The following is a 12,107-nucleotide window of genomic DNA, read 5'->3' as shown; positions in this document are numbered from 1 at the left end:
ATGACACAACACAGTTTGACTTAAATAAATAAATAAATAAATAAAACTTTTGATAAAAAATGAATGGATGAAAAATGAAGGAAATGATAATTACTATGCCTACATAATACGTGCAGTATCCTTAAGTTAAAATACCACACAGAACACTATAAATGTATACAAAAAAATATGGTGAAGAGAAAAGTAAATAGCAAATAAATAAATGTTTTTGACTAACACAAAGAGAGGAAAGTGGGTGCAGGTCTGGCCCTTGGCCACTGGAGATGACAAATCATTTCTCTGCCTCTCAAAGTAAATCATTCACCTTAACTGACCAGCTGCGCTGCTAGAGCAAGCTCTGTCTGCTTTAACCTTTCTCCCTCCCACTGAGAGACAGGAAGGCCTAAAAGGATTTATACAGGAGGTAGAAGGGATTCATGAGAGTGAGGGCAGTCTGTGACCCAGGAGTGGCTGCACCATGAGTATCTCTGCTCTGAGCCCCATCAGACTCACAGACAGCATCTCTGGCTTCCTGCAAGTGGTCTCCGTGCTCTGCTTGCTTCTGCTGCTCCTCAAAGCAGTCCAGTTCTACCTGCAGAGGCAATGGCTACTCAAGGCTTTCCAGCAGTTCCCATCCCCACCCTTTCACTGGTTCTTTGGACACAAGGTATGGAAAGGGAAGGGTGGGTGGGAGATCAGAGAAGATGGAGATGCAGGGAGGATGGAGGAGCAGGGAGGATGGAGGTCTCAGAGACTGGCCATCAAATTCACAGGACAAAGCTCATTGTATAAGAAGTCCAAGTACTTCATGAGGTTCTCAGGTTGAGACACATTCCAGCATTAGGGTGGCTCAACTTGTCTGGACGTAGCCAACTCTGTACTGAGAGCCCTGCACATGAAGGCTGTGGTTCAGCCTACCTAGTCTCCTCTTCTTCAACACCCTCTACTGTTCTCCAACAGCTTCTAGGTGGTTCCTTGCATAGTCACTCATGGTTATTATCTCCCAAGCTCAGAGCTTTCTTGGGAACACAAATGTCAGTGAGATGGAAGCCTAGCCCCGTGGGGTTCTCGGTGTGGCCATGGCAGACATCTGAGGAGCTGTCAGGCACAGGAAGAGTTCAACTGCAAGGATGAGCAGGTAGCTGGCCCAGATGATTCCCCACCCTGCAAAGGAAAATTCAGGATGGGTGGATTATGACTAAAATCCTGAAATCATGGCACAGAAAGGAATAAGGTTGTGTATTGTCCTCACATGAGGGCACCAATGTCAGAATTTCCTCAGGATCTGTTTAGTTCTATATTCTCCTTCACAACCCATACTGTAAGCAATTTTCATAAACACACCATCACTTTCCTACACCACAGTGATCAGTTCAAGAACCAGGCTTACTTGTCTGAGATCTCCCAGGAAGGAGATGGTGCAGCATCCTGAGTATTATGAATGGAAGGTATTGGCCCCTTGCACTGTCACCCAGGAAATAAGGACCAGAGCGAAGAAGTAGGATACATGAAGAAGCATTCAACAAAGGATTTTCAGTGAATGCACTTAGAAGGACATGGGGATGTGGTACTTGTGTGCAGAGCTAGGATCCACCCAACAGCACTGTCAATTCCAGCTCAGGAACAGGCCCCAGTGTACCAAACTCTGAGTAATAGCACAGATGGTCCATCAAATGTTCCAAACCGTGGCAGCATCTGTAGAACTATGTTCCTGTGCTTGTTGTGTTCTTGTCTCCAGCCCAAAAAAACTAAACTAGAGCCCCACCTCTTTATCTTCCCCTCAACAGCAGTTCGAGGGTGATCAGGAGGTACAGATGATTAGGAAGGCTATGGAGAGCTTCCCAAGAGCCTTTCCACGTTGGGTGTGGGGGAGCCAAGCTTACTTTACTGTCTATGACCCAGACTACATGAAGTTGATTCTTGGGCGATCAGGTGAGCATATATCATTCAGAAATATTCGTGCTGTCGTCTCTGTAACTAGTGCAAGCCTGTCAAATTGAAGAACACTGTAATACTAGACCATTGCTGTAAATACCCTACCAACCAATCTCCCAGGAGAAACCCCAGAATATGGTCAACACCACTTAGTGCTGAAATTTCAAATATTTAGCCAAAAGTCTTTATCTTTCTTTGCTATTTAATCAAATTAAGATGATAAGTCGTGTAAATTGTTCCAGGTATGAAAAGGACACCTGAAATGCATTTTAGTTTGAGTTTGAAATCTCAATTATTATCTGGCTGGAATCACTGAATAACTAACTCATGATCTACTGTAATACACATGCGGGTGCGCGCGCGCACACACACACGCAAACACGCCCTAGTTGCACCTGCTCTTTTCTTTGAGTATGGGCACATGGCCTGCTCCTCACCAATTCACCATCCGTGCTCCGGAGGAATTCAGCTACGGGTAAATGATTCCTGCCCTCCTAAGACTGACTGTTAGGACAGAGCTAGAAGGAGATATGAGGAAATGGACAGTGACACAGGACAATCTGCCAACAGACGGCTCTTAAAAGATCATAGCAGCCTGTGGCTTCAACCACAGCTGTCTCGGAGCTGCCTGACTTATTCCATTTCTTGTTTCTGTTTCAGATCCAAAGGCACATGGAGCCTACAGATTGCTGGCTCCTTGGATTGGTATGTGCGTCTGAATGGAGAATGTGGTCTGGCCCAAGTTAGAGCATCCAAGACTGTGACTCTGTTTCTCAGAGAACAAAATGTGACAGGTTACCACTGCCTTGATCTAGCCCTCCTCTCCCTAGCACCAAAGAAGTAGAAGCTAGGCTTCTGATTCTTCACTGCTCCAAACAGTCCTAACTAATCATTCTGTATGTCCCTCATTGATCTACACGCCCTCCCCAATTCCTTTGCAATTTTTATCTCACAGATGTAATCATCACAGACTCTATGCCAGTCCTACAAGCAAGGGAATTCGGGTTCTGAACTCTACCATTCTTAGTGTTCATCCTCAGTTCCACTCCATAGAGTCCCCTCCCCTACCAAACGCATGTGTACACACACACACACACACACACACGCTCACACACGCTCACACACTCAGACACACACAGAGATTGCTTAACGGGCTCTCTGATTCCATCTCACACACACGTACACTCATCTTCGGCCCAGGCTATGGTTTGCTCTTGCTGAATGGAGAGCCGTGGTTCCAGCACCGGCGCATGCTGACCCCAGCCTTCCACTATGACATTCTGAAGCCCTATGTGAAAACCATGGCTGACTCTGTCCGGTTGATGCTCGTGAGTTCATTTTATTTTTTTTCCTCTACTCCCTTCAGCTCTGCTGTCCTTTCTACATCAGCAGCTGCTTCTAATCCTGCTGCAACTACCACAGCTTCACAATAATCATCATCTTCTTCTTCTTCTTCTTTCTTCTCTTCTTACTCCTCCCACACCCTCACTCTTCTTTTGCTCTCCCAATCTCTTCACCAACACAGAATGAACACCAACAAGCTCCACATGTGTATTCTAGTATGAATACAGATTCTTTCAATATAGGCAGAACAGAAATATTCCAGGTGTAAAATATGACCATACTTATTCATTGCCCAAGGCAAAAGCATCTTGGTAGATAGAGACTCCAATTACCTCTTCACGTCCTCAACTTCAGAGGAACTTCCTAGGACAATACCAAGTCAGTGATTTTCTGGGTCTCAGTGCTTCTGCATGGACTTGAGTGATTTCACAGGCAAACAGACACCATAGCCAAACTCACCATACCACAAACTATCAGCAGAACTCTGAACTGTGACTCAATTGTTCTCCACAAGCTCATGATTAATACATAGCAATTGAAGTCACTGGTGGTCCTGTTAGAAGTGCCCATAGTGGCTTCCTGGCTTTCTTATGCTCAATACATACCATTGTCCTACCATTGTCTCAGGTCAGCCTCAGCTCTCCATATAATGACACATCATCTTCTTTACCCAGAAAACAGCATCATTTGCCAGATAAAACACCTTAACTAGTTGCACACTTTTGAATCTTGTTTCCTAACTAATGGGTTTCTAAATTTAATTTTGAATTAATTTACAAGAATAAACGTTTTCTTTTATAAAGATTTGATTTGCAATCTGTAAAATATATTGTCTAAATTGAAGGACAGAGAACACATATCTGAAAATATACAGAAATAGTACAGTATAAGAGCTTAAGTCTTCTGTGGAAATAAGGTCTATATTCCCCTCCCACTGCAGGACAAATGGGAACAGCTGGCTGCACAGGACACCTCTATAGAGATCTTTCAACACATCTCCTTGATGACCCTTGACACCGTCATGAAGTGTGCCTTCAGCCACAAGGGTAGTGTCCAGGTGGATGGGTAAGTGGCAATCTTTGAACGTCAGGGCCTTTGGTCTCACCTACTGGGATGGCCTCATCTGACATGCAGGAGGTGAGGCAGTGTGGATACTTGCCTACACAAAAAAAAAGTCAAGAGTATGAGCCCATTCCAGATCAATTCCTGACACAGTTCAACTCTGCACCAACCACAGATCGCTGATTCATAGCTAAGGTGGATGCCTACATATTCATGCCACCTTCTGCAGTCTTGAAAATTACATGGTTATAAAACAGAATTAATGTGTGCACCAATGTTCTCTGTCTCTATGATACAGAAAATCCAAGAGAATATTTTATCTGCAGGTCAGATCTCTTCATAGTCTAATCTATTCTGTATCTTCTTCTTCAGAAATTATAAAACCTACATCCAGGCCATTGGAGACCTGAACAATCTATTTCATTATCGTGTGAGAAACATCTTTCATCAGAATGATACCATCTATAGTCTGTCCTCCAATGGCCGCTTGGCCGACCGTGCCTGCCAACTTGCCCACAATCATACAGGTTCTGTCTGTAGCTCACGTCTCCCCTCCTTTCCCAGGACTAGTTCAAAGGGGGTGCTGATGACTTCTTAGGCAGATGTAGGCCCTTCATTGCACCTATAGTGCCTGGATCACACATATGTGGATATTTTCAAACTGCAAATGTTTGGGTTGGGATGTCAGAATTTTAGGGACTGTGTAGGTGTCATCATAGTGATAACGTTTAGTGAGATCAGACCCAGCATCTCAAGCAGAGCTTTCTTGGCCCATGGTCGTGAGAGGAGACCTCGTCTGCATCAGATGGTACTGGTCTTCTAAACCTGTCCACCCCTTACTTGCTGATCCATTTATAGCACATAACTTTAGGCAAGGAGACACATGGGGTTACTGAAGCTCTGGGGAATATGTGATAACCAGTATTCTGGAACAGATGGAGTGATCAAGCTGAGAAAGGATCAGCTGCAGGATGAGGGAGAGCTGGAGAAGGTCAAGAAGAAGAGGCGTTTGGATTTTCTGGACATCCTCTTGTTTGCCAGAGTGAGTGTGTATCACAGAGGTGCATATATCACAGAGAGTCTGCCTGGGAGCACACAGCAAGGAACAAGCACAGCTCTGATGACACCTGTTGTCTCCCTCAGACAGAGAATGGGGATAGCTTGTCTGACAAGGACATCCGTGCTGAGGTGGACACATTCATGTTCGAGGGCCATGACACCACAGCCAGTGGACTCTCCTGGATCTTTTATGCTCTGGCCACACACCCTGAACACCAACAGAGATGCAGGGAAGAAGTTCAGAGCCTCCTGGGGGATGGATCCTCCATTACCTGGTAAGAGTTCAAAAGGTGGAAGAACCCTTATTCTTTGGGTAGGGAGAAGCTGCTGGTCTCCAGACTACCTGAACTTCAGAATGGACCTTGTTTCAGGGATCACCTTGATCAAATGCCCTACACCACCATGTGCATCAAAGAGGCCATGAGGCTCTACCCACCTGTCCCAGGTGTTGTCAGAGAGCTCAGCAAACCTGTCACCTTCCCTGATGGGCGCTCTTTACCCAAAGGTATGAGTTTCTAAGGCCTGTTCACCTAAACTTATTCCAGAGATAAAGGAGGATAGTTCTGAATCCTGCTGGGTACCCATTTCCTTTTTAGTAATAAATTACTCTAACTCATAAATACATTTTCCAAAGTGGGACATAAGCTTAAATGATCCTCTTTAAGGTAAAAGGATCTCTACTTCTGATGCTTTGCATGAATAATTGTTAGTATCTCTCCTTCACTAGATAGCACTCCTATTAAATCTGTATCCTTCTCATGATACATCCATTTAGTTTGGGGACACTGCCATTCTCTGATTCCTATACTCTAGACTCAATCCAGATGATAACACTATGTAATTTCATAGCCATTCTTATTCTTCAAATGTCATCACTGTCACATATGTGTGTTTTCATGTTGTAGCTGAGAACACACATGCACGTTTGCACATACAAGTGGAAGCCAAAGGACAACATTAGTTTCATTCCTCAGACACCATCCAACTTGATATTCTTGAGGTCAGGAGGTCTCTCACTGATCTGTAAGTCACGTATTTGGCTAGACTGGATGTCCAGTGGGTGCCCATCCCCAGTTCACCAGTAGTACAAGGACAAATATGTGCCATTAACACAGCTTTTGATATGGGTTCTGTAAACCAAGCATGGGTTTGTAAGTTTCTACAAGTTCTCCACCGGTTCATCTCTCTCTCCAACTCTAATTGTCACATCTTTTGTCACCCTCTACCCTTGATATAATTTGTAGAAATTTTACCCATAAAAAACTTCTACTTTTATATAAATCAGTAAAACCAAAATGACTACAGGCTCTTGTCAAGGCTATTGTTTACTCTCCATAAGCTGGTGATGGTAAGAACCTATTGCTGAAGACACAACTTACATATGTCACCAAACACAGAGAAAATTACCTATTGCCCAATTAGCAGCCCTAATTTTTTAACCCAAATATTGAATAGGCTTTTTCTTCAAGCTTGTTTAACTGATAGTTTTAAATTTTTACATACATACGCACACACACACACACACACACACACACACACACATATATATGTATATATATATATATATCATGACTCAATCTTTGAAAAATTACATATAAGAAATCATTAAATATGGTATTATGACTTTGACTCTCAAATGCTATTTGATGGGATATACCCAATAGATAAAAAAGTCAGACATAGTGTAGGGAAGCATCTTTCTTTCCTGTATCAAAGCAAATGAAGGAGATCAATAAATACCATGTTATGAGTCATATATGATCCAGTACCTGAGAAGCACTCAGGTTGATGGTGGAGGTGAACTGATGACCAGATGCTCGGTCGATCCTTGCAATGTCAAGAGATCACCCTTTGTCTCACACCACATTCTGTCAAACTCCTTCTGTCGGTTACTACTTTAGTGATGTTCTTAAACTCCTCTCTGAAATAATATTAACTCACCTGAAAAGCCACACTAAAACAATGGGGTGGGAAGGGAGTGGGGGAAGTGGGGGGAGCGGGAGGGTATTGGGAGGAGGGGAGGAAGTGGAAAGAGTGTTTTTGGATACTTGAATAAACAAGTCTAACGGAAAAAAAAATAAATAGGAGACTATAGCCAAAAAAAAAAAAAAAAAAAAAAAACAACGGGGTGGAAGACCATATTGGGGACTGAATTCGTGAGCATCCTTGCAGAAATCTTTCATCAAATCTAAGTTCTAAGCTGATTCACTCCCAAAACTCGGGTTTATGTCTTTCTTGCTTCTCTTTCTTTAACATCATTTTTATACTACTCATTTGTGCCTCAAGTTCATTTTCAAGTCACTCACGTCTACCCATAGTGATGATGTTTATTAGCAAGACCTTTTGTTCAGGCATGTCCCCTACTGCCTCAGGAACCAAGGTTCAAATCCTGGGTATAACCCACCATCTCCCCTATTCCTTTCTGCCCCACAGGTATCTCAGTCATGCTCTCCATTTATGCACTCCACCACAACCCGAAAGTGTGGCCAAATCCAGAGGTAGGAGCCTTCACAAGAGGGCAAAACCTGCTGTCCCCAACTCTAGCATCTTGTCTCCCGGTGGGTTGAAATCAGCAGTTTAACTTCTGCCTGACCTGACAAAGGTGTCATGTCCCTGCAGGTGTTTGACCCTTCCAGGTTTGCACCAGATTCTCCCCGACACAGTCATTCATTCCTGCCCTTCTCGGGAGGAGCAAGGTGAGACACCCTGTGTATATTTATGAAATATACTGTAGGGATATTTCGAGCATACCTTGATGTTTTTGACCTCATGCATACATAACATCTCCAGGTATATTCTATTGGTGGATATGGGGGAAAAGTTTCTTGGGAATGTGTCTGTACACAAAAGAAGGATAGCATTGCAGGAGACACTGTGAAGACCTTGACCCATTGCTCCTCCCATTAGCCTGCCAAATTTCTATGTCAGTGGATGCCATAGACTTACAAATGTTCTCATATATCAGAGGCAGGAGTGTAAGTTGATTTTTTTTTATCCTGTGAATTTAACTTCAGTGTTCAGCTTTTCAAGTTTCAGGACTTTTAAGTGCCATGATTTTTTTCTGCACTTAAGCCAGGCCAAGTATCCTTCCTGGATATTTCTCAAATTTTATAATCACGGTGGAAAGTGATAATTTTGCTTGGATGTCAGCCCTGGACAACTGTCCATCAGACGCTCATGGTGTTACAGGAAGTCTTTTAAGGGAAAGTTTATTCCAGGTCCATGGACTCCACCTGTGCAGTCTCTCCCAGCATAATCAGAGACTCGGTTCCAATGTTACATTCCTTTTGTAACTGCCCAAGGCCAGATAATATATATTCCTTGACATTACACTTCAAGGCTGTGGGGTCTGTCTACAGACAATAAGCATTAAAGAATAGAAGAATAAACTGATTTTTGAGAAAACCCTCTGTTTATGTAACACATAGCATTTATTAAGGTTCTTGGTGAGTGAAATATAAAATCATCCTAAAATATATATTGATTCAGTTGAAGGCTTTTCAATGGCTTCTAGGAAAATCCTCAAGGCTCCCATGAAACCCAATTCACTGTTAACTTTAAAATGCAGAGCACAGAAGGTTTTTCTGATCCTATACTTAATGAATTACTCAAGTGGCAAGTGAGATTTCACAGAGCAGGATTAAAGTCAGTTGTTCTTCCAGACACAGGCTGTCTAGCATTTGATGTACTTTAAGTACATCCATACACTGAGAATCATGCCACTTACACTAGAAGACAGCAGAGTATTGGGAAACTCAGTTTAAGTAGGAATGAAGCATTCAGCTTTTGGGGTTTTCTGAGACAGGCTCAGGCTTGCCTGGAGTTCATGATCCCTCTGCCTCAACTTTCCAAGTTCTGAGATTCATATAGAGACCACAACACCTTGCTTTGCTCAGAAGCTTTTCTTAATTACCATTGTATTTCATTCCATTTCTTATTCCTTAAATTTAAATGAGTTACAATTTAGAACCAAATAAAATTGTTTATTAGAATTTAAAATAAATTATAAAGGAGTTCCTGTGTGTCAGATGTGATGCTGGATTTCAAAAAAAAAGAAAGAAACGAACGATACTCTCCTCCCCTGCCTCCAACTCCAAACTGTATTCCACAAAGACAACTATATCTGAAGTCAAAATTTGTTCTTCCATGTTCCTGACATCATCACATGCCCTGATTGTGGCTTATCTTTAAATATCACAATGATTATGCTGTGGGTACCCTGGAAGAAAGGGGGAAATCAGCAAAGAAATGAGAGGAGCTGCTCATTGGCCTGAGCTTTGGGAATATGCAGTCTGAGGGAGAGGAGACATTGTCAACACATCAACAACTTGATCTGAAGTAGGGAGTGAGATGGGCAGAAAAGAGGTGAGGACACCCAGTCAGTTGAAGGTTGGCTGAAGCTAGGCTTCTGAATGTAGCCCTACCTGATATAGGTACAGAGGATCATTGTGGAGGGAGAGTCAGGGACGTCAGGGAAGCCCAAGACTGAAAACTGAAGCAGGAATAAGGGACATTTCTGAAGTACAATTAGAAGGCTGAACATGCTGATTGAGGAGTTAGAGGTACCTTGTTTAGGAGGAAGATGGGACAACCAATTGAGGATCCCCAATGGAGTCCCCCTAAGGAACTTTCCCACTGAAATCTGACTCCACTCCATGAAAGCAATGCCCTAGATCTCTCTGGATGAAGTAAACTAAGCAATGATTAAGTTTGTAAATAAATTACAAGTGTGAACTCTAATGCTTAGAATGCTGGCCTAACAGACTTCATAACTCTAAAAGAACTAGGGTCAAAGTAGCCTTGAAATACACAGAGGCTGAATCAAAAGTCAGGAGAGCCACAGCCTGGGGAAGAAGTGGGCATGACCTGTAATGACAGAGGTTAGACTGGATCTGGAAGGTAGCCGCTGAATGCAGTTCTGGGCTATTTCAGGGGCCCCTCCCTGCTCAGGTCAGAAGTCATTGAAATTTATTGTCCCTTTCTGACCCAGAAACTGCATTGGGAAACAATTTGCTATGAATGAGCTGAAGGTGGTTGTGGCCCTGACCCTGCTCCGCTTTGAGCTGCTGCCAGATCGCACCAGGGTCCCAGTCCCCTTACCACGACTTGTGTTGAAATCCAAGAATGGGATCTACCTTCATCTCAAGAAGATCCACTAATTCTGGTAGGGACAAGGACAGACTCGATGAGCATGCTGCCTGACATCCCCTCTTCATGTCATCTGTTCCTGTCACCATCTGGCTTTCTATCTGCTCATCTTTCCTCACCCCTTTGCTCCCATGCCTCCTGGCCTCCTCTCTCTCTCTCTCTCTCTCTCTCTCTCTCTCTCTCTCTCTCTCTCTCTCTCTTTCTCTATCTCTCTTTTCAGCTCCCCTCTTTCTTTCTCTCTTCCTACCTCTCTCTTTCTCTTTATTCTATATTCCCTATTTGTCTGTCTGTCTCTTACTACCCACATCTGCTCCCAAGTCTTCTCTGTCTTACACCCTCCTCTCCGGCCTTTTATCTTTCTGTCATCTTATTTTTGCTACATCATTTTTTATTCCACCAATAACCAACTGTCACAGCCTTAGTGATCTGAAATAACTGAATGTCATTATCTTACAGTTCTGGATCTCAGAAGTATGAAACGGCAGGAAACCAAATTGTTGGTAAGACCAACCTTCTGGAGATTTCTCAGGATCTGGAGATTTGTCCTTCTGCACTTTCATTTTAAGTCATCGTTCCTGGCACTGGACTGTCACCCTGCTTTAAAGCCAGCCTCCTCTGAACCCATCTCTTCTAATTTCTTTCCTTTTTTAAAGACTCTTGTGACATCATCAAACTCACTAAAAAATTCAAAGTAAATTTCCCAGCTTAATATGCATTTCTCAATTCAACATACTAAGACCTTTGGAATTATGAGGACATATTCATGGGTTCCAAACTTAAAGTTTGAAAATGATTGTGAAACATTGTGAAGCCTGGCATAGTATTTACATGACTGTTACCTGGTTGGTTTGTCTACATTTCTCCTGCATAGTCTCTCTCTACCTGACTGTCCTCTACACAAGTTTCTCTATCTTTCCTCTTTTGGACAATAAAGTTCCCAGTGTCACACACAGTGTTTGTCATGATTCCACGTTGCTTTCAACTGCTCCTGGATCAGGATCCATGATGCCATGGACAGATTTCCCTGGTATGCCATGCCCTGCTTCTTAGAATGGCTTCTGATGAAGCCACTGTCTGCAACCAGGGCTTCCATCCTAGTCCCTCTACTTAGCTGGGCTAGCACAGAGTGGTTCTGAGGGAAAGCAGGAGACGCGAGACTGGATACTCAGTACCTGACCCAGGGGAGAACTGGGCAGGAACAAGACCCCAAATTGTGATGCACAGAATGTTCAAGTAATCCAGAAAGTCCCATGCTGGCCATACTGAGAGAACAAAGGAAAGTGAGAGCACAGAATAGAATGCTGGGTACCCAGGCAAAGACACGCCCTCTAACCACAGGATTCCAAATGGGATAAAATGTGTAACCAGAAAGCGATTCTACTGCCTGGAAGCAATGAGCGAGACTGGTTGAGTTCACAGTCCTGAGCATTCCATTGCATGACGCATGCAAAGTGCCATTCATACAAGCACTCTCTACACACCCACAGCACATTTCACCTACACATGGGCATTGCATGCCCAAGAACACAGGGCCATCTGGGTGTGTGTGAAAAGTCAGAAAGATAAATCTGTGGTCATCT

At 43.3% G+C, this 12,107-nt stretch overlaps 1 protein-coding gene across 1 annotated transcript; it reads left to right on the top strand.

Moving 5' to 3' along the window:
* The first annotated feature begins 340 nt into the window (after positions 1 to 340).
* LOC125412555 (cytochrome P450 4A10-like) lies at positions 341 to 11,479 on the top strand. Its single transcript, XM_087904718.1, has 13 exons — positions 341 to 646; positions 1,767 to 1,911; positions 2,575 to 2,619; positions 3,115 to 3,242; positions 4,199 to 4,323; positions 4,693 to 4,847; positions 5,256 to 5,362; positions 5,464 to 5,654; positions 5,751 to 5,884; positions 7,813 to 7,877; positions 7,999 to 8,075; positions 10,370 to 10,543; positions 10,984 to 11,479. The coding sequence occupies exons 1-12, from the start codon at positions 458 to 460 to the stop codon at positions 10,536 to 10,538; spliced, it is 1,530 nt and encodes a 509-aa protein (XP_087760844.1). The 5' UTR covers positions 341 to 457; the 3' UTR covers positions 10,539 to 10,543; positions 10,984 to 11,479.
* The last annotated feature ends 628 nt before the right edge of the window (positions 11,480 to 12,107 follow it).

Source organism: Myodes glareolus, chromosome 3 (genome assembly GCF_982192425.1).
Source record: "Myodes glareolus chromosome 3, mMyoGla1.1, whole genome shotgun sequence".
NCBI classification, from domain to species: Eukaryota; Metazoa; Chordata; class Mammalia; order Rodentia; family Cricetidae; genus Myodes; species Myodes glareolus.
This window is presented reverse-complemented; position numbering and strand designations above follow the sequence as displayed.